At 36.2% G+C, this 23883-nt stretch overlaps 1 protein-coding gene across 2 annotated transcripts in view; it reads right to left on the reverse strand.

The window, feature by feature from the left end:
* Positions 1–23883, reverse strand: part of PAK2 (p21 (RAC1) activated kinase 2) — an 82563-nt gene that overhangs the window by 35144 nt on the left and 23536 nt on the right. For both annotated transcript variants that reach the window (XM_067034306.1, XM_059065229.2), the window contains exon 2: positions 3323–3530. In XM_067034306.1, coding sequence (XP_066890407.1) covers positions 3323–3509 — 187 coding nt within the window. In that variant the 5' untranslated portion in view covers positions 3510–3530. The remainder of the gene's footprint in view (positions 1–3322; positions 3531–23883) is intronic.

A 23883-nucleotide genomic window follows, 5' to 3' on the forward strand; every position in this document is an offset into this window, starting at 1 on the left:
ATGACTCACGGAGTGCATAAGATACATAATTAGCAGGGATATGAAAAAGATTTATTCAGTCAAGTTGTTATAAAAGGTACAATTTCTAATTTTCTTAATTTTTGTAGTGACATGAAAACCAATAATGAATAACTGAAGATACTCTAGAGTCTTTTTTTTAATGAAAATATTAGCTGTCTGTTTAGTAATAAGGACAGCAATATGGAATGTAAATTTGAGCAGAACAAAATTAATATCTCTAGATGAGGCTTTACATTAGAGTCGGCAAAGATCTTAGGGTCACTGTAATTTTTTAAAATAAAAATACAATTTTTTTTCAGGGCATACTGGTAAAATTCTATGTTGGGTGGTGAGTAAGAGGGTGTTTATTAAAATATATACATTATGTATCCTATACTCTTTTGTGTATGATGTCACCACGAAACTAAAAAATTAAAGCAAAATTCTATTTATGTAAAGTTCTTAAAACGGGCTGAACTGATCAAAGGTGAAAAATCAGACAGAAGTTTCCCAAAGGTGGGGGAGGAGTAGACTGTTTGGGACACGATGTAAAGGAGTTTTCCAGGGAGATGGAAGTGGTGCATAATGTGATAGGGGGATAATGATTATGGCTTACACAGGCCTGTCCATTTGTCAAAACCGTAGTTAATTTTCATGCATTTCAACATATGTACTTTTAACCAAAAAAGTAAGTGGAGAAAGAATGATAATTGTTGAAGTTGGGTTACAAGGTTCATTAGACTGTTACACTTTGTATAGTTTGACATTTTCTATTTTTAGAGAAAGGAAAAAAGGAATTGGATAAGAAAGGCAAAGCTTTTTTTTTTAAAAAAAGAGCTTGTAAAGTTTTAAGATTAGGGCTAAAAAGTTATTAAATATTGAATATAATAAGCACAAGAAAACAAAAGACTTCAGAAATCACCAAAAAAAATTTAATGCATGTTAATTACAGACCTCAAAAGCTGATAAACCTGAAGGCAATCAGAGCCTTCCCTAGGACCCCCAGGTACCCTCACCCTCCCTTTGTTAGTGGGGGACCTTGAATTAGTTACCACTGGTAAGTATTAATATTTCTAGGAGAAAAGAAAAGAAAGGGGAGTTAATGAAGGAGGGTAAAACTGGAAGATTCTCAATATGATCAGAGAGATAGGCATGCTCTGCTACATTTATGTAAATGCGTGTTCAATTTGCTCACAAACCCCACCACCCTACCATTTACCCAAAGTGCTGGACTGCCCACACTTTCTCCTTCATTTAGTGCTCTTCTCTTCCCCTTTCCAAGGCTGTCCCCAAGTACATGCTGTTATCCTATCTTGAGCATTCTCCTACCCCAATTTTGCATTCTGCTCTCCATAGGCAAGTAATATCAACCCTTTGAGCAATTGCTTCTGGTACTAACCACCATAAATTATTTTCTAACCTCCGCAATTATAAATACTGTGTTTTGGGCTTCCCTGGTGGCGCAGTTGTTGAGAATCCGCCTGCCGATGCAGGGGACACGGGTTCGTGTCCCGGTCCGGGAAGATCCCACATGCCACAGAGCTGCTGAGCCTGCGCGTCCGGAGCCTCTGCTCCGCAACGGGAGAGGCCACAACAGAGAGAGGCCCATGTACCAAAAAAAAAAAAAAAAAAAAAAAAAAATACTGTGTTTACACTGCCATTTTTAGGTTTTCTTACTTTAAATACACTGATTTACTACTACGGAAGATTACAATTTAGTGCTCTCCAACACATCCACTTTTTCTGCCTTCTTCCCATGCATACTCTTTGGTTCATTTCCTCATTTCCCCCTTCATCTTTTATTTAATCCCGTCTAAGTACATACACTTTTCATTCTCAAACATGTCAAATACACATGCTGCCACTTGTGTTAAATAAACTTAAAAAACATATTTTCATGAGGCTTTTCAGTTACAACCTCACATGAAATCTTAAAAATAAGAGGAAAATTAGAAATAAGAGATATACACTAAAATGAACAGTTTTTCAACTGCTCAATGATTATATCCTGCTGGCATATCTAAATTCTCTAAGACTTGATTCTCTATTAATATTAACTATATTACCTCATTCAAATTTTCATTATGTATTTTCAACTCTCAAATTAAATGTGTATTTATTATTATATACAAAGCACTGTTTTCTTCACTAGGGTTTACCGCTCCATGTAAACTTAGACATATATAAGTGGAAAAATTATCTTTACCTCTACTTATATCTATTACTAGCTGTCAGAGCCATACTGTCATGCTTAATATAATAAAACAAACTAATCCCTAACCTTTATTCTAAAATCCATTACAGTCCAAAATTGCTTATCCAATTCTAAAATCCATAAAGCTCTGAAAACCAAAAGTTCTTTCTTTAGGTTTGGCACCAAAACAAATTTAGTGAATTCAACTTATGTGAGACTATGTATAGTCTTTATTCTACTTTGTGTGACTAGACCAGTGGTTCTTAACTGGAGGCAATTTTGCCCCACAGGGGAATCTGGCAATGTCTGGAGACATTTTCAGTTGTCACAACTGGGTAGGAGGTGCTACTTACTAACATCTAGCAGGTAAAAGCTAGAAATGGTGCTTAACATCCTATAGTGCACAGGACATATCCCTGCAACAAGGCATTATTTGGCCCCCAAATGTCTATCTTACTGAGGATGAGAAACACTGGACTAGACTCTTGTTTATGGAAGATCCATTTATGTGTTGACTACTGAGTGTTGCCTCAGATGAATCTGAGGGTATTACAGAATACATGATAAAAAGACAGCATTACTACTACTCAAAAGTCAGAAAAACTCTTAATTCCAAGCCACAGCTGGCTCCTGAGATTTCAGGCAGGAGACTGTAGACTTTATATTTCCATTCTTCTAATAGCAAGTCTTTCTCAAATATCAAGACTCTCATTAATGTTAGGAAGCCATGAACTGTGGCCCAAGCCTTAGAAAAGAGTACAGAAATTCACTGGACATAACAAATAGAATGAGCAACAACTTTCGTTTTATTCTTTTCTAATACAGTTTAAAATAAACTAGCCTTCCTGTTCTTTTCTTTTTTTGGCTGTACCGCATGGCTTGCGGGATCTTAGTTCTCACCAGGGATTGAATCCACACCTCAGCAGTGAAAGCACAGAGTCCTAACCAATGGACCACCGGGAAATTTCCAAACTAGCCCTTGTAATAGTGCCTATATACCACCATCAATTGTATGTTTACTGTTCTCACCATAGAAGATATCAGCTTATTATACTTTAATTTAAAAGATATCAAAACCAATAACATAAAATAATAACTGTGACTCTTGAAACCACAGTAGCTATTTACCTTTCTCTGTGCTTGAGAATATAGAGATGATTTTATTCCTGGGCTTTTTTTCCTCTGGAACAGAGGGCAAAGGTTTTAAACTGTGATTGGCTGACAAAGGGTCTTTGCCTCCAGTGCTAAAAATGGTACTGCTCATTCGCACAGGGGGTGCTGGAGGCTTGTCTTCCAGTTCTCCGTTATCAGACATGATTCAGAATTATGATATGGCCTGAAACAGACAGGCAAAAACATACAGTTAACAATAGTATGGACAAGCACAAAACAGTATTAATTATCTCCCCAACTTCAAATTAGAAAATGTTACCCATTTAAACCTGTAAAACTTAAGAGATGAAATTAGTTGCAATATAGGCAATCTCCTCTAACAAAGTTGGTAAATGGCTAGCTGAGGGAACCTTTGAAAAGTCATAATATCCCATTAAGAGGACTATGATAATTTTGGGGAAGCAAGATGACACTAACATATCAGAATATATCCACCTATTCAACTGATTCTAAGAGTAAATGTTCCAATGAACAGACAACAGAGTCTTAAAAAAATAATAATTTGAAGAGGAAAACTATGTCCTGACCAGCCAATAACAGGATATATGTCTCTGATAGGTCTACTTCTAGAGCAGAGATAGGATGCTTGCTACTAAAACTATCAACCAATAGCCTCCAAACTGATTCCATGCTTGCTAGCTTTGTCACTACAACTTAACCTCAGTATAAACTTCCGTAAAGGACAGGAACATGCCACTGATACAATATTTGGTTTCTCTGAAAATTTGACCATTTAACTACATACATTAGTCCCTTCAAGTCTGGGAACACTGACAAAAGTAAATCCAGAGTTTGGCCAAATCCCAAGGTTCTGTCATTCTGTGATGCCCTGTCCAGGCCGTCAAGTTACCCTCCTTATCCACATGGCTAATTCAGCAGAAATGTCAACCTTGTTTACATATATGTATACACATCTATTTTATGTCTTTAAAAAAAAGTAGATTATACACATTTAAAATCAGCAGTGAAGGAGAGGGGATGCCTAACTTACAGATGAGCTCTGATACAAAACTATATATGTTAGGAAATAATACCTCACTAAACAAGATTTTGATTGATAATTAGATCCTGATTTGACTGTAACATTATTTAATACATGTAAGTGAACAAAACTTTGTATATGTACAATGAAAAGAATGCAACTGCTTTTAGATAAAATTAAAAATAATTTAAAAGATTTTCATTTAGTCTGAATGCTAGTACCTGAAGAATAGTAGGTATAATTTGAAAAGAACTGAGGGATGAAGAATTATACTTAATTCCATGCCAAATCTTATAGCTTTTGTTTCCCTTGATAGAGGTATGTCAAAGCACTACTGTATAATTTATATGTCATATGACAGTTATTTTTCAGCCTACAAGAGGAAAAATGAAAGAAGGTAAAAGGGGAAAATAAACATTTCTGGAGGTAACTAGCTGGAGAAGAGAGAAAGAAAAGATCTATAACTGTGTATGAGAAAGACTGCCTGAAGTGAAATTAAACTACTGGTGCTCAAAGGAAGAAATGGGGGTGGGATCTAAGAAGGAGGTGTGAACAACATACAGTCAGATGATTCTTCCAAACCAGCTGGTCACATCATGTGGATTACTTAATGAATTGATAAATCAAGACAGATATTTAGCTTTTATGTGACCAAACATTAAGGCAAAACAGATTAACCCTATAGTAGCTAGCTCACTTTTATCTTAATCACCAGTTACAATATAGAAACTACACGTTTAGATTTTGATTACACTGTGAATTGCTCCTATTTAAAAACCAGGATAACAAAATTCCAAAATACATTTGCATGCATTTACAGAAGGAAATGCACCAAAACGTTAACAGTGGTTATCTGTGATTAATAAGTAATTTAAAAACTTGATTATAATCAGCATAGCTGTGGTTAAAAAAAGATCAACATAAAACAGGGCACAATAATTATTTAGTGTAAACTGACTACAAATTCTATCCTTAAGGCTGGCTCATAAATGGAACATAACTAGAAATTGGCAATGCACCTTCAGCTTCATGTTGTCCAGTACTGGTTGTGGAATCAGATTGCTTTGGTTGGAATCCTAGTTCCATCATTTACTTAAGTGTGTGACCTTAGGACTAAACTATGCCTCAGAGTTTCTTAGAGAAATGGCTGGTTCTAGGCCTGGACAGGGAAAATACAAGATGAGTCTATAGTGTCTTATAGTGTTAGAAGATAAAGAAGTACTTATAAAGGATGAGAGCATGTCAAAAGGACACAGGAAAGAGTTCCCAAAAGCCAATACTGGAATGATTTGAGCAATAAAATTAATAGTTTATAATCCAAAGTATAAAATAAATATACATAATTCATATCGATACAAAAAAACTGAATACATAAATAAAATGGGGCAAGGGGACAAATCTTCCTTACAAAAGAATTCCAAATAATATATATGTAGATACATTCCCTTCTAGGAGTTGGAACTTAACTTCCCTCCGCATCTGAGTATAGGCTAGACTTAGTGACTCATTTCCAAAGAAAGGAGTATGGAAAGGGGAAAATAACACCACAATGGAAAAATCTGGCATTAACCAAGTGATAAAGGTTAACATCACTGGTGATAAGTCACAATGACATCATTAATCTCCTGACATAATGTGATGAGGAGAACAATTCACCTCTGTGGTATTCTTCCCCCAAACCATATCTAATCATGGGGGAAAAAAATCAGATAAACCCATATTGAGGGACATCCTACAAAATTCCTGACCAACACTTCTCAAAACCGTCAAGGACATGAAAAACAAAGACGGATTGAGAAATTGTCATAGAACAGAGGAGGCTAAGGAGACATGACAATGTGGTATCCTGGAATTGAAAAAAAGACATTAGTGGAAAAACTGGTAAAATCCAAATAAAATCTAGAATTTAGTTAATAATAATGTACTAGTGTTGGCGTCTTTGTTTTGAGATACATTTTTTGGTTTATGTAATGTTAATATTAGGGGAAGATGGGTGATAGTTATACAGGAAATCTACTATTTTTGCAACTTCTCTGTAAGTCTAAAATTATTCAAAAATAAGAACTCTATTAAAAAAGGAATAAATTCCTCAAAAAGTTAAATATAGAGTAACCTACCATATGACCTAGCAACTTCACTTCCAGTATATGCCTAAGAGAATTGAAAACACATGTCCGCACAAAAACTTGCATATGAATGTTCACAGCAGCATTATTCGTGATAGCCGAAAGAGGAAAACAACCAAAATATCAACAGATGAACAGACAGACAAAATATGTCATATCTATACAATGGAATACTGTTTGGCAACAAAAAGGAGTCAAGTACTGATACATGCTACAACATGAAATAAACCTTGAAAACATAAGTGAAAAAAGCCAGACACAAAAGGACCACAAATTATAAGATTCCATTTACATGAAATGTCTAGAACAGGCAAATCCAGAGACAGAGAGTAGATTAGTGGTTGCTAGACAGTGAGGGGAATGAGATGTGACTTTGGGGGAATGAAAATATTCTGGAATTAGACATTGGTAACAGTTGCACAACCTTGTGAATATATTAAAACCACTGAACTGTACACTTTAAAATGGTAAATTTCAGGCTTCCCTGGTGGCGCAGTGGTTGAGAATCCGCCTGCCGATGCAGGGGTCACGGGTTCGTGCCCCGGTCCAGGAGGATCCCACATGCCGCGGAGCGGCTGGGCCCGTGAGCCATGGCCGCTGAGACAGCGCGTCCGGAGCCTGTGCTCCGCAACGGGAGAGGCCACAACAGTGAGAGGCCCGCGTACCACAAAAAAAAAAAGGTAAATTTCAACTATGTGAATTATATCTTAATTTAAAATAGGAATTAATAATATTTACCTCATAAAGATTAAATGAGTTAATAACTGAAGGCTGCTACTATTACTGTCATGACATTATAATTTATAAGATTCTATGCTAGAAGTTGGAGAAAAGAAAAGAGGACTTAATTCTTCTCCAAGAGTTCATAATCTACTGGGAAAGACCAGCACATACATATTTAAGTTACATTATGCCCTTTATCAACATTTGTTCTCAACACATGCATATTAAAAGCCACTCTGTTTCTTCAAAGCAGCAGTTCTCAAAACATTTTGGCCTCAAGACCCCTTCACACTCTTAAAAATTACTGAGGATCTCAATTTTTGTTTATGTGTGTTCTATCTATATTTACTATAAGAAATTAAAATAAGTTATTTAAGTATTTACTTCAGTAAACCCATTACATTACAATGTTATTCATAAATAACATTTTTATGAAAAAAATAACATTTTCCAAAACAGAATATAGTGATAAGAGTGGCATTAGTTTACTTTTCTGCAAATCTTTTAAATGTCTGGCTTAGTAGAAGACAGTTGGATTCTCATATCTGCTTCTGCATTCAATTTATTGTGTTATATTTTGGTTGAAGTATATGAAGAAAATCTGGTCTTACACAGATATGTAGCTGGAAAAGGGAGTATTTTAATAGCTTTCAGATAATTGTGGATATTCTTCTTTGATACTACACCAAACACAACCTTTATAAGGTCAGCTATGGACTCTGAAACCACAGCAATAAATTTTTTGTACTCTGTTACATTAAATCTATTGATTTCTCTTGCACTTTGAATGGATCTTTTACCCATGAATGAATTTTGTAATGTCATGAATTGATTATCTGGAAAGTATTGGCTCACTCAATTATTAAGATATTCCAATGTTGACACTTCATTATACAATAAAAATAAAATCACATTCATTAATATCACCATTGATATCATCAGAAAAGTCTAGGTATTGGGAACCTGTGAAACTCAAGAAAGTGAATACAAGTTTTCTAAAACTCTAATTTTCATTTGAAAATTTAAATTTTATCAAATAACAACAAATTCTGTCACTTCATTCATTTTCAAGAAAATGTCTGCCAAATACCTAAGTCTGAACAACCAGAGTTGTTCAGTGGGCCAGTCGTTCTTTCAAATAAAAATGGTGTTCCAGGAAACAGGGCCTTTTTAAGCTCAATCATATAAGTGGTTTTCTGTTAAGACAACCATTTCATACTTCATAAGTACCTTATGAGTACTTCCCATTTTGCTATACAAAATACTTTAAAAGTAAACTCAAAAGTAGAGATATAATAAGATTAGTAATTTTATTGTTTCAAATACATTCTTAAGAGAAACTGGCTTTTAAAAAAAAAACTACAAGCACATAGCTATTGCCTTGAATGAGTTGTATTAAAGTACAGTCAGTTTTACCTACCACTGCTTTTGCATCATCAATGCAAATGTCAACACAGTGTAAAAAGGCAAAGAACACCTTAGTACTATTATGAAAAATAGGTTTTGACTCACAGACCCCCAAGGGTACCACAGACCACTCTTTGAGAACTGCTGCTTTAGAGTTTACCCCAGCTCCTTACTTCACCCTCACAGTCCCAATTCTTTCTGCTGTGCTACTAGGCAGCAGAAGACCCATATTTATTTCCTCCTATACTCTACAGAACACATTTTTGACATAGGAAAAGGTAAAAGGTAAATCAATGGCTATATTTTCAAGCTGGGGCACAAAAACCTAATCAAATCTTGAAAATGGTTCAAAATCTATACATGTCATAATAATTACTACACTGTTTTTTGTAACAAAAACCAGAAAGATGTCAGCCAGAGAGACTGTCATTTATATGAAAAATACCACCACCAAATTCTAAAGCAAACAATACTAACAAGGCAACTTTCAGAACACAGCCTTTCCTTATACTCTGGTTATTCAAAAAAATTTCTTTACTGCTTTATTTTAATATACTGTGCAGTAATTTTTAAAGTTTTCTGCACAAATTCAGTCCAATAAAACTAAAGAGGAGCTAATACATTATTTGTTTCAGAACTTCCTTCATCTACATTATAAAGTTAAATCAGCTATGTCTCAAGGAAATCCCAATTAGCACGATGCATCCTATTAGGCAACACATGTCTAAACAAAATCTAAATTTTATAGGTCACAGATGTCCCTAATGAAATTACTCAAAGTCACAAATATGACAGCAATAATTCTAAGTAATATGCCTCATAAGTGATTAGATGGTAGTAAATAAAAGCATGACCCTTGATAAAACATTGATGACTCTGCCACTAGCTAAGCTGAGGGCTTGATTCCTTCATCTCATGATTTCTCTAATGAATCTGTCTTCAGCTGCTATTCAGAGGAAGAGGTTAGAAGAAGCCCTAAGTAGCTTCCCAAAGAGTTTCTATACATTCAGCTTTTGTTTAGAGAAAGAAGTTAAAATTGGTTGACTAAAAATAACACATGATAACACTCTCCCTGGCTATACGTTCCTCAGCAGCTACTGCCATTTAGGGCCATTTACTACCAAATCAATCTGATCTCATATGAGTGCACATAAATACTGTACTTCATGTTCCCCAAATACACCAAAGACTTTCCTGGCCTATATCATCTTTGGGTATACATTTCTCCATTCTTAAATTTTCTTTATCCTTTTCTCTACCCAATCAAATGCTCAATAAAAATTATTTCCTAAGTAAGGTCATGCCTGTCTGTCCCTGTTCAAAAAGACTCCTCACATCCTCTGAATGCAAGTTACACAGGAATATAAATCCAGAGAGTATTAAAGTTGGAATGGAATTCATTTGGTCCATCTTCCTTATTTTATTTGTGAAGAATCTGACTCACCAAAATGTAAGCAGTTTGCCTGAAGTCACACAAATCTAATTATTAACAGAACTAAGACCAGAATCCAAGTTTACTAAAAACCCTTCATCTCATTTTTTCTAATTATATTAACATATCAGACCATTCTTTGGCAATGAATTACAACTGTGCATCACTAATTGTTATTTTAAGTGCTGCCCAAGACTTCAAGCAATTTAAAAGCAGGGATTATACAGTCTCTTCAATAAGTGGTGCTGGGAAAACTGGACAGCTACATGTAAAAGAATGAAATTAGAACATTCTCAAAAACAATACACAAAAATACAATCAAAATGGATTAAGACCTAAATGTAAGACCAGGTACTATAAAAAGTCTTAGAGGAAAACATAGGCAGAACACTCTTCCACATAAATTGCAGTATCCACCTCCTAGACTAATGAAAATAAAAGCAAAAATAGGGCTTCCCTGGTGGCGCAGTGGTGGAGAGTCCGCCTGCTGATGCAGGGGACGCGGGTTCGTGCCCCGGTCCGGGAAGATCCCACATGCTGCGGAGCGGCTGGGCCCGTGAGCCATGGCCACTGAGCCTGCGCGCCCAGAGCCTGTGCTCCGCGAAGGGAGGGGCCACAACAGTGAGAGGCCCACGTACCACAAAAAAATAAAAAATAAAATAAAATAAAAGCAAAAATAAACAAATGGGACCTAATTAAATTTAAAAGCTTTTGCACAGCAAAGGAAACCATAAACAAAACAAAAAGACAATCTACAGATGGGAGGAAATATTTGCAAATGATGTGACTGACAAGGACTTCATCTCCTAAATGTATAAACAGCCCATGCAGCTCAATATCTAAAAAACAAACAACCCAATCAAAAAATGGGCAGAGAATGAATTCCCTGGCAGTCCTGTGGTTGGGACTCTGCACTTCCATTGCAGGGGGCCCAGATTTGATCCCTGGTTGGGGAACTAAGATCCTGCAAGCTGCATGGTGCTGCCAAAAGAAAAAGAAAAAGAAAAAGAAAAAAAAAAAAAAAGGCAGATCTAAATAGTTCTCCAAAGAAGATGTACAGATGGTCAAGAGGCACATGAAAAGATGCTCAAGGGACTTCCCTGGTGGTCCAGTGGCTACGACTCCAAGCTCCCAATGCAGTGGGCCCAGGTTCTATCCCAGTTTGGGGAACTAGATCCCACATGCCTCAATTAAAGATCCTACAAGTGGCAACGAAGATCCCATGTGCCTCAAATAAGACCCAATGCAGTCAAATAAATAAATAAATATTAAAAAAGAAAAAAAGATGCTCAACATGGCTAATTATTAGAAAAATGCAAATCAAAATTACAATGAAGTATTACCCCACACCAGCCAGAATGGCCATGATCAAAAAGCCTACAAACAATAAGTGCTGGAGACGGTGTGGAGAAAAGGGAACCCTCATACGCTGTTGGTGGGAATGTAAATGGTACAGCCAGTACGGAGAAGAGTATGGAGGTCCCTTAAAAAACTAAAAATAGAACTACCATATGATCCAGCAATCCCACTCCTAGGCATATATCTGGAGAAAACCATGGTTCGAAAGGATACATATACCCCAATGTTCACTGCAGCACTGTTTACAATAGCCAAGAAAGGGAAGCAACCTAAATGTCCATCAACAGATGAATAAAGAAAATGTGGTACATGTATACAATGGAATATTACTCAGCCATTGAAAGGAATGAAATAATGCCATTTGCAGCAACATGGGTGGACCTGGAGATTATCATTACTAAGTAAAGTAAGTCAGACAGAGAAAGACAAATATCATATATCACATATTTGAATCTAAAAAATAATACAGGGGCTTCCCTGGTGGCGCAGTGGTTGAGAATCCGCCTGCCGATGCAGGAGACACGGGTTCGTGCCCTGGTCCGGGAAGATCCCACATGCCGCGGAGCAACTGAGCCCGTGAGCCATGGCCGCTGAGCCTGTGCGTCCGGAGCCTGTGCTCCGCAACGGGAGAGGCCACAACAGTGAGAGGCCCGCATACCGCAAAAAAAAAAATAAATAAAAAATAAAAATAAAAAATAATACAAATGAACTTTTTTACAAAACAGAAACAGACTCACAGAAATAGAAAACAAATTCATGGTTACCAATGGGGAAAGGTGGGGAAGAGGGATAAATTAAGAGTTTAGGATTAACATATACACACTACTATATAAAAATAGATAATCAACAAAGACCTAATGTATAGCACAGGGAACTTTACTCAATAGTCTGTAATAACCCATATGGGAAAAGAATCTGAAAAAGAATGGATACATGTATACGTATAACTGTATCACTTTGCTATATACCTGAAATTAACACAATGTAAATCAACTATACTCCAATATAAAATAAAAATTATTTTTAAAAGCAGGGATTATACTACTACTACTACTGTTGCTGCTACTACTAGTATTATATTATATTTCCTTTAACACAAATCCTTCCATGTATCAGACAATAATGTTTACTGACTTACAATAGTACACTCTGTCCCCAGATGAAATATTGTTTTTCCTCAACTTTCTTGTATCAAACAACATTTCACTAGACAACATATAAACTACCCTATATTAACAAAAATATCTTTGGAAAGATTTATACTTTTTCCCCTAACAGCCAATTCATAGCCTTAGTCTTCAACTTTTCCATAAGGCAGTGTATTTTTTTCTTTATTGCTTCTACTGACAGTGTCAAATGGCTAAGAAGCACCAAATGAAGATGTGATAAGGTTCTATACATCTTATATTTTAGGAGAAACAACAAAGAATATAAAAACAATTCATTATAAAATACTGATTTACCAATGTTTTGCTCCACCATTAAGCAAAAATGTTCTATAAAAAAGGGCAAAATGATAAGGAATGCCTCTCTCCAAATCCTATCACTTATTGCTACTTTTCAGTTAAAAACAAGTAGGCGAAACAAAAAGCATGCCCAAAACACACTGTACTCTTCTAACAGGACCATTGTTTAATTGTGACACAACTCAAAGACAAACAATTCCTCAATTGTCTACTGAAGGAGATGAGGGGAAGCTAAATTCACAACAGAAATGAAAAAAGGAGTGGTGTTTGGAACCAGTCAGTCCAACTAGGAGAAATTACTAAATTTATTATAATTCACTCAGATCATCTATGGTACTCCAAGTACAAACCACATACTACTGAAAAACATGATTTTAAAAGCACAATTTTTTACTTACATTTTATATAAATACAAAACAAACCTTAATTTTTTAGTACCTTATGAATGTAATAATACAACACTATAAGACATCAAACAATCTCTCAATAAGCTCTAAGAGTCCCAACATCACTGACCCTGAGTCTCTCCAAAAAAGCCTCAAATGCCTTTGAGAGCAAAAGAATTAATGAAAATATCCCAAATCACCTTACGTGGACAACACACACTATGAAAGGAAAGTTCACAAATCAGAAAGAAAAGAGTGTTTTCATTTGGCGGCAATGGCTGTAACATCAGGTCTATGAGTAGCAAAGCCTATCAATAGCAAAGTCTATCAGTAGCAAAGTAGAAAACAACTGGGGCACTGGTAAAGAATAAAGGAAAATAAAAAGAAACTCTGCTTCAAACTCAAATAAATAAAGGACTGGATAATGTAACAAATCTTTAAATATGCATGGATAAGCTAGTTAAGATGAAAGGGATGTTTCCATATGGTGCAAAGCAAAGTGAAACCAGGAACAAGAGAGTAAGCATTTTACTAACCCAGGTATTCTCAAGGGACTTCTGACTAAAGTTCTACTATGATGGCTGCCACAGGGGACAGGTGATAAAACCCAGAGTCTGCCAAAATTGGAGTCCCTCCCACAGAAGGCTAGCTATAATCTATATAAGAGTAAATCAGGAATAAATCCCTTTGCACTGAAGGGAATGAGAAAACCTTAAGCATTTTGAGCCCAGTAATAACAACAGAAGTGCAGGCAATGGGGAATCTCTGAAAAATCCTAACAACAAAATGCACGCTTGTGGTCTGAATTCACGCCACCCATGAGGTCCCTCCACATCCCAAACAGGTTTAATTGAATGTGGCCGTGTTGGTAGCACTCCCTAGTGAATGAGAGAATCAAATATAAAGCCTCCTTGGGAGAAAACAACTTCAACACAAGTCTCAAAAAATACCCAAAGATCAAATTCTAACAAAAAGGAGCAGCTCATAGGGAAAATTCAAAAAACAAACAACACACTGTGACTGAGAACTAACCAAAACAGACTGGTGAAACAGATGTGAAATAATCTGACACAAGAACAAGTACAAGAAGCTCAAATATAAAAGCAGAAAAAAAGCAAATGTGAAAAACAACCATACAGAACTTTCAGTAAGAAAAAACGTAATACCTGAAAATTTAAAATTGACATTTGAAGTAAAGAGCAGCATGGACTCAGTAGAAGAGAGAGTTAGTGAACTGGAAGATATATATGAAGAAAGTACCTAGAATGCAGCACAAAAGACAGAGATAGAAAATATAAAAGAAAAGTAAAATGAGTAGGCTAGATGATCTAAGATACATCTATTTGGAGTTCCAGAAGGAGATGACAGAATGAATGAGGGACTCACTCACCAGATAAATTAGGGGTGAGAAATTTCTAAGGCCGATGAAGGACACAAATCTGTAAGTTGAAGAAACCTAATGAATCAAAAGCAGGATAAAATGTAATCTATGCACATCAAAGTGAAGACAAAACATAGTGAAATTAAGACAAAGTTCTTAATATCAGTCAAAGGAGAAAAAAGGATAAACCTCACAGAAGTGGCAGTTCGACTGTCAGCTTACTTTTTGATAATAGCAATGAAAGCAACAAGACATTGGAATATTCTCGATGTATTGAGAGAAAAAGCTGCCAACACAAATTGCAGATTTAACAAAACTATCTTTCAAGAATACGGTTAAAATAAATACATTTTGAGAGAAAGAAAATTTCCAAAAGATTGGAATCACTATATACTCTTAACCAAAATCAATTAAGTTGGAAATCAGTAACAAAAAGGTAACTAGGAAAAAACTCCATGAGTTTGTAAATATAAAATAACCTCTTAAAAACTTATGGTTAAAAAAATATATATCATAATGGAAATGAGAAAATACTTAGAATTGAATAAGAATGAAAAACTATGTATCAAAATTTGCAGGATTAGGATAAACAAAATGTAGTGTATATATACTGTAGAGTATTATTTACCTTGAAAAAGAGATGAAATTTGATACATGCTCTAACAAGGATGAACTATGAAAACATTAAGTAAAATAAGCCAGACAAAAGGACAAATACTGTATAATTTCATGTATATGAGGTATCCAGGGTGGTCAAATTCAATAGAGACATAAAGTAGAATAGAGGTCACCAGGGCCTGGGGTGGGGGTTGTGAAATAGGGAGTTATTGTTTAATGGGTAGAGTTTGTATTCAGGATGATGAAAAAGTGTTGGAAATGGATAATGGTAAGAGTTGCTCAACACTGTGAGTGTACTTAATGCCAATGAACTACACACCTAAAACAATGGTAAATTTTATGTTATTTATATTTTACCGCATACACAAAAAAAACCTTGCAAGATGTGATTAGAGCACTGAATGACACTTACAGTTCTGAATTTTTACTTTAATGACTTAAGCATCCAACCTAAGAAGCAAAACAAAAACAAACAAAAATAGCAAAATAAACCCAAAGAAAGTAGGAAGAAAAATAATAATTTAAGATAAAAGCAGAAATTGCTGAATGTAAGGCTATTATACAACAGAGAAGATCAATAAAGCTGAAGAGTTGAGTCTTAGACAAAACTAGTGATACCTCTGGCAAAATTAACCAAGGAACAAAGAAATCACAAATAAACACTAACAGGAATGAAAAGGGGTTCTACTAATACCAATACTCTGCAATGTGCCAGCAAGTCTTCACAACTCTTGAACGTTCCACCATGCTCTGATTTATAATTAAAAAGACATATATATAAAATTACCTGAACCTAGAGCACAGTTCTATTTTATACATAAAGGATACTTTTTACACAGTTTTAACACGCACTGAATTTTCCAGGTATGTAACCACTATGAAATCAAGAAGAGCTTACACTTTGTTTTGCTCACTTTTACCAAGAAGTTTATTCATCATTTGGAATATCATGTCACTGAAAGCAATGCACTCATGCTCGTTTAATCATCAAAGCAGTACACCTGCATGAGATTGCACTGAGTATTAGGTACAGACCTATGATCACTTTATACTTTTAAAGTTGTTGTGATCAAGTATTTACAAATGGAAATATTATTTTATTAAAGTTTTCCTGTTAATTCTATTTTTTCCATTATATATTAATTTTCCCCAAAAAATTGATTTAGGGAAGTAGATAAGGCATTATATTGATTTTTCCCTGAAAAGAGGATGAAGTAAATAATCTGTGACTTTTTATTTTATAGGAGAGCAGTAAAACATAGTGTCTAAAAAGAACAGACCCGTGGCAGGGGGCTGGGGGGGGGGGTGTTTCCCTGGTGGTCCAGTGGTTAAGATTCTGGGCTTCACTGCTGTGGCCCAGGTTCAGCCCCTGGTTGGGGAACTAAGATTCTACAAGCTGTGTGGCAGAAAAAAAAAAAAAAGTACAGACCCAGACACCTCATTGCTAGCAACCTATCCTAAAGACACACCAACAAAAATACAATACAAATAAACATATACACTAGGCTGTTGTTGTTCTATTATCTATAACAGCAAAAGACAAGAAGCATCTCAAATGGCCAAAAATAGGGGACTGGTTAAATTAACTATGGTATATCACACACTAAAGTATTATGAAGCTGTAAAAATGAAGGAGGAAACCATTGTATACACTGCCATGGAGTAATCTCAGGATATATTACTGATGAAAATGCAAGATGAGGGAAAAATGTATGTCTGGTATGCTACCACTTACCTAAGGGGAGAAAAAAAAAGGTGTATCAATACACAAACACACACACACACACACGGTTATTATTACTTTTTTTAATGGAAGGATAAACCATAATTTTTTTAATGGTTGCTTTGGGGGAGGAAAAGAATAAAATGGAAGGGACTGAGTTAAAAGTTAGACTTCTGTGAACATGTCTTGTTTTGTACATTTGTAAATTAACAATTTTTATTACCATTTATTCCTTTTTCTGCAGCATTTTGCTATACAAGAAGAAACAAGTATCATTAATTGCAAATAATAAGACTGTCTACAAAATGCAAACAAAAATATGATGAATTATTAGGATAAACACAAATTTAGCAAAGTTGCAGGATAAAGAGGAATACACAAAATTCAACTGCATTTGTGCACACTAAACAGAAAATGAAATGGGGGCGGGGGAAGATACCATTTATAATACCATTAAAAAGTCTGAAGTTCCTAGGACAGATATTTCCAAACCTGCTTAGTTCATGGTGCCCATACCATTCTCAGTAATCATTTGACAGCACTTCTAAGCCAAAAGACATTCCTAACAGTTTCATTTAGTATTTAGTAGTTAGGTGCAAACAACTTCATTAGTATTTATCATTCACTCATCCTAAAAACTTAGTAACTATTGGAAAAAGCAATTGAATTTAAAAAAAAAAAAAAAAAAAAAACACCTTTCTTTCTCTTTCAGGTACATTAGGGAAACATGCACAACCTCTGAAACCTCGGACCCCACCCACCCTCATTTCCTGTTCCACATTGATTTTCATACTTCTAATCTCAGCAACCATTTCACAAAGATAGACTTTATCAAATGTATCACAATCTAGTGTTGAAATGTGGAAATTCCTAGAGCTAGAAGTTCACATTGTGTCCAATGGACATCCATCACCGTTTCCCTCTAAAATTTTAAATATCCCATGATGGGACTTCCCTGGTGGTGCAGTGGTTAAGAATCCACCTGCTAGTGCAAGGGACACAGGTTCGATCCCTGGTCCAGGAAGATCCCACGTGCCATGGAGCAACTAAGCCCATGCGCCACAACTACTGAGCCTGCACTCTAGAGCCTGTAAGCCACAGCTATTGAGTCTGCTTGCCACAACTAGTGAAGCCCGCATGCCTAGAGTCCGTGCACCACAACAAGAGAAGCCACCGCAATGAGTAGACCCCGCATCGCAACGAAGAGTGGCCCCCACTCGCTGCAACTAGAGAAAGCCCACAGCAAGAAGACCCAAAGCAGCCAAATAAATAAATAAAGTTCAAAAATAAATAAATAAATAAATATCTCATGGTGCCTTTAAGCTCAGTGGGGTACTCCAGGACACCATGGCACAGTTTGGGAACAGTGGACCTAGAATCTTTATACAGTGGAAAAACGTACTGAAAGACATTACGACCTAAATAAACAGTGAGATACTAATGGTCACTAATTTTAAAACTCAATAATGTACAAATGCCACATTTCCTCAAACTAATCTATAGATTCAAAGCAATCCTAATCAAAGATCCAAAGAGTTTTGTGAAAAATTGGACAGTTAATTCTAAAGTCTATATGGAAGAGCAAGAGCATAGCAAAGATATTCCTGAAGAATAATAATGTGGAAAGAATCGCCGTGAAATGAAGTCTTTATTAATAAAAAAAAAAAGGATCCTATACCAGATACCATACCACTTATGCATCTTTTCCAATCTTTTTATTTCACTTTATCTGCCTTTTCAAGCTACTATCCCAACAACCAGCTCTATACTGGGTGTGGCCAACTTTTTCATGCAGGAACAACATGACAACACCCCTCTTCATTCTGAGCTGCACAATGCCATGGGATAGTGTGCCACCTACACATGTGCAACCTGGTAGTGCAGGGGAGTTAACTATGGAGTGAACCTATGACGAATGGTGATGAAACAGATAGATCCCATCTCCTTAGATCATTTTTCTCATCCTGTTAGATGATCCTGTGAATGACTTTATAGGGTAACTTCATGGGGGACAATACACTGGGATTGAGCAAACAGTTGCAACTGCCATTCTGGCTACCACTTCACTCCCCTTTTCCCACACTGGGGAAATACTTCCTAATAATGTAAAGATATGTAAGCCTTCAGCCTTAAGCTCTGTTTTCTGGGGAATCCAGGTGAAGAAAGATTCCTACCTTGCATCATACCAAAAAAATTTTAGATGTATTAAAGATTTAATGTGAAAGGCAAAATTCTAACTTTTAGAAGATTATATACAAGAATATCTGTATACAGAAGAATATCTTTACAACACACGACTCTAAAGGAAAAGATTGATAAATATGACTATATTCTACACCATAGAATAAAAAGACAAGCCACAAACCAGGGTAAAACTGCAACAAAAGTAACTGACAAAAACTGTATCAACAATAAATAAAGAATTCCTACAAAGAAATATGCAAAAGGCAAACAATCCAGTAAAAAAATGAGCAAATGACAAGAACAGGCACTTCACAGAAGACAACAAACAGTGAATAAACACATGAGAACAAGCCCAGTCTCATATGGAAATGTAAATTAAGACCATTTGTAGATACCATCTAACACCTAGATTGGCAAAAATTAAGACACTTGACTGAAAACAAGGATGCAGAGCAAAGATAATTCTCATACACTGCTAGCAGGAGTATAAACCAGTAAAACTACTTCAGAAAACAACTTGGTATTAGCTTATACAGTTGACTGACTGTACATTCTGCAACTCAGCAATTTTACTCCTGGATATAAATCCAAGAAACTCCTGTACATGTACAAATTATAAGAATATTCATAATAGCACTGTTATAACAGCAAAAGACTAAAAACAACCCTGTATTAGGCTGGGCTAGGCTATGCACTGGTAACAAACATATCCCAAAATCTCAATTGTTTAACACAACAAAAATTTCTAATGGACACTAAGCTTGAGGAAGTTCGTTCTTCTTCTTAAGGTGATTTACGGATCTAGGCTGCTGCCATCTTAAAGTTCCACTCCCTCAGCAAGCCACCACCAAAATGAGACTGAGGGTGCATATGGACTCATAACCGTCTCAGTCCACGAGTGACATGCCTCACTTCCCCACCAATGTGTTCAACAGAACCCAGCACATGCAATGCAATGCAATCAATAAATACCTGTTGAACAAATGCATGAGTACAGAGGGGTAAGAAATTATTTCTATCATTTCAAAATGATCTGTGGGGCTTCCCTGGTGGCGCAGTGGTTGAGAATCCGCCTGCCGATGCAGGAGACACGGGTTCGTGCCCTGGTCCGGGAAGATCCCACATGCCGCGGAGCAACTAAGCCCGTGAGCCATGGCCGCTAGGCCTGTGTGTCTGGAGCCTGTGCTCCGCAACGGGAGAGGCCACAACAGTGAGAGGCCCGCATACCGCAAAAAAAAAAAAAAAAAAAGATCTGTGAAAGAGCATGACTGTGACTTGATAAATGACATAGGACATATAGTTTCCAAACATAAAAAGTGGGGGAATGATACTCCAGGTACAATCTATAGGTCACAAACGGCAAGCAGGCTTTACCTCAGAGCTACTCTGAATGACCCAGAGTGGCTGGTTGTCATGTCATCCATATGCTGTGACAGGAAGAATTCTGAGGCTGCATTCCACTTATGGGAGGATATGAAATAAAATAATCAGGTGAAGACAGAGAGACAAAAATCTCTCTCTTTGCTTAAAAAAGAAAAAAAGGTTTTTAAAAGGAGAGGCAAGTTTTTAAAGAAAGAATATTCTTAAGCAGTATCAAACTGCATACAGAGATTTTTTTTAAAAAAGGGAACCCTTAAAAAGTTTCCCTTTACCCCTACCTCCCTCTCCCTTAATCCCAACTTGACTAAACTGCTAACAACAGCAATTATGCTTTATTAGCTTTTGTACTCCCAGCACATAGTAAAGAGCTTGGCACATACTATGTGCTCAACAAATGCTTACTATAACAAGCAGAGAGTAGATGAATAAATTATAGAAACAGATGTCGCCAAGGGATATGCATTTTTTTAAATGCCTTAAAAGAAGAAATGGATCTTGACCCAATTTTAGTAATCACATCAGTGACTGTAAAAAATTCAGTGATGTAAAAAATTCTTCAAAAAATATCAAGTTAAGATAGTTTGAGAAAATGAAGTGCTAGAATGCAGACAGGCCAACCCTGAATGGAAATTTTTTTCAATGAAATTTATATATTTTATTTTAAAATAAATCATCTCTATTAACCCATTTTTCTTATTGTAAGACTCTTATAGATGGTTACCTAGGAGCTCATGTTTGTTTCTTCGCATCAATAGACTCTTTAATACACTTGGCCTTGTTCTAGTTCATTAATCTAGCTGTATGAGAAGTTTTGTGGAGAAACAAAATGGAAGCCGGGATTACAGGGATGCTTTGTTACCATTTCCTAGGGAACCAGGGAGCAGTAGCTTGGGTGGTCCAGAAGTGAGAACAGATTTTTCAGAGAGCCCCTTGAAAGATGAACAAGTATTTGCCAGGTAGAGAAAAAAGAGTTCATTTATTTTACCCTCTAGGCTCCTATAGGATTTTTTTAAGTTGCACACCTTGGTCTACAAATTAAAGGATAATCCTCAGACTGAGGTCAGCATCCTGTCTAAAATTATGCCTTGCTAGGCTCTGCTAAGTTCTGCTTCTTCTTGCTTTCACCTGAATGGGAATTTGCTCTTAAAGTCATCTTCAAATTATTTACCTTTAAAACTTTTTTCTTTATGAACACACCATTCTGTAACCTGTGCTGTCCAACATGGGTAGGCCAGACTAGCCACATAATGGCTATTTAAATATAAATAATTTAAATGAAATAAAAATAAAATTGTTTCTTCATCACACTAGCTATATTGGACAGCACAGATATAGAACATTTCCATCACTGCAACAAGTTCAAATTGGACAGTTCTAAACTGTTCATATATGGTCAGAGGATGAGTGTTTACTGCATCTAAAAGGCATAAAAACTAAACTTACATTAAAGTTTTAATGTTTCCCTAATTTTATCAAAAACAGGAATGCAAATAATTCACTTTTGTACCAACTTGGTTAAAGGGCAACAAGTCAAAAGGAACTAGTCTGAATTTAGCAGTATAGGATATTTCTCTGAAAACAGGCCTAACATTATATGTCCTAATCATTCATGAGCCAGTTGTTGGTTAATACACAAGAATTTTTTTTCATTCTCTACAATTACTGTCTAACTTTTAAAAAATAAATGCCAATAAACAGTGATATGGTATTATAAAGTCTTTCTCTCAGAATGGATATACTATGTATATGTATAACTGAATCACTCTGCTGTACACCCGAAACTAACACAACATTGTGAATCAACTATACTCCAATATAAGATAGAAATTAAATTAAAAAAAAATAAAGTCTTCCTCTTTCATGAGAATCCTGCAGCCTTTGCTATCTGGGGGAATTAATCCCCATATCTCAAAAAGGGTAAGATTCAGTTTTCAATTTGTTTTCTCAGATTAAGTCTGCTAGAATCCTATTCCTAAGAGGAGGATTCATATGGAAATCTTTGAGCAAAGAGGAGACAAGCACAATGGACTTCTACGATACAACATTCCATCAGCGTGATTACAACAGAAAATACCTTCCTAATGGTCACTTAAAGACCATGAAAGTGATGTCTAGTAATTGTCTATCTGACAAACTTGTCTCTTTCACAAACGTGAAGTTACATAAATAAATCTCATTAACGCCAAATATAGAAAGTTCCTCAAAATGCTAGTTTATATAATTTAGCATTATTATATTTCAAAGCCAACGTTTTTTCCTATAAACGAAGATACAAAAGCAGCAGCAAGCTCCATCATAAAAAGCTTTTCCTCCCTACTATATCCACTATCTAGCCATATTTTGTCAAATAATTAACAATGGTTCTCTTCAAGGGTAATAGAACTGACTGCTTTTCCTTTCTTTATCTAGAGACTATAGACAAAAATACTTGTCTATATTCTAATTTTTATAAAATGAACATGTACTATTTTTCTAATGAAGAAAAACAGTAAGTCATTTTTTAAAAAGTAATTAATTAATTTATTATTTATTTTTGGTCGCATTGGGGCTTTGTTGCTGTGTGTGGGCTTTCTCTAGTTGCAGCAAGCGGGGACTACTCTTCGTTGCAGTGCGCATGCTTCTCATTGCGGTGGCTTCTGTTGTTGCGTAGCACCGGCTCTAAGAGCATGGGCTTCAATGGTTGTGGCGCTTGGGCCTTGTTGCTCCGCGGCATGTGGGATCTTACCGGACCAGGGCTCAAACCCGTGTCCCCTGCATTGGCAGGTGGGTTCTTAACCACTGCGCCACCAGGGAAGCCCTAAGTCATTTTCAATTAAAAAAAAAAACCCTACTCATGTTACAAGGGCTCCTTCCAATAGTACTTTCTTCCTTAACTGTCATAACCTGATAGGATCTCTGCTCCTTCTCTGAGCTCCTGCAGCACTGTTACCATTACCATGCTGATTACTGATTTAGTGTCTTTCAATTCTAAATTCATCCTTTTTGTCTACTGTGAAAACAGATCTGGGATCTTCAAGTATTTTTCTTTGGCCAGTTGGCATGATTGCTAAACTTAATCAGTAGAGGGCACAGGAGAGACATTGTAGCAGAAAAGTTTTGTTTTGCTTCCTGGTTCTGGGGCCCTTGCTCACAGGCTCCTCTAGCACCAGGCTTCTATAGGGCAAGGTGGCCAGCAGCATACCCAGCAGCCAGCAGCTTCCTCACACTTTCTTCTTGGGAGGTTTTGTAGTGGAGTTAACACCTCCCCGTGAACAACGTTACGAGCACCCTAGGGAGCAGATGTCCAGCACATACTACCAATACCGCACCACATCAACTTCTCTGTCATTCAGTGATCCACAGCCATGCT

The sequence above is a fragment of the Kogia breviceps genome, chromosome 5, assembly GCF_026419965.1.
Source record: "Kogia breviceps isolate mKogBre1 chromosome 5, mKogBre1 haplotype 1, whole genome shotgun sequence".
Taxonomy (NCBI): Eukaryota; Metazoa; Chordata; class Mammalia; order Artiodactyla; family Physeteridae; genus Kogia; species Kogia breviceps.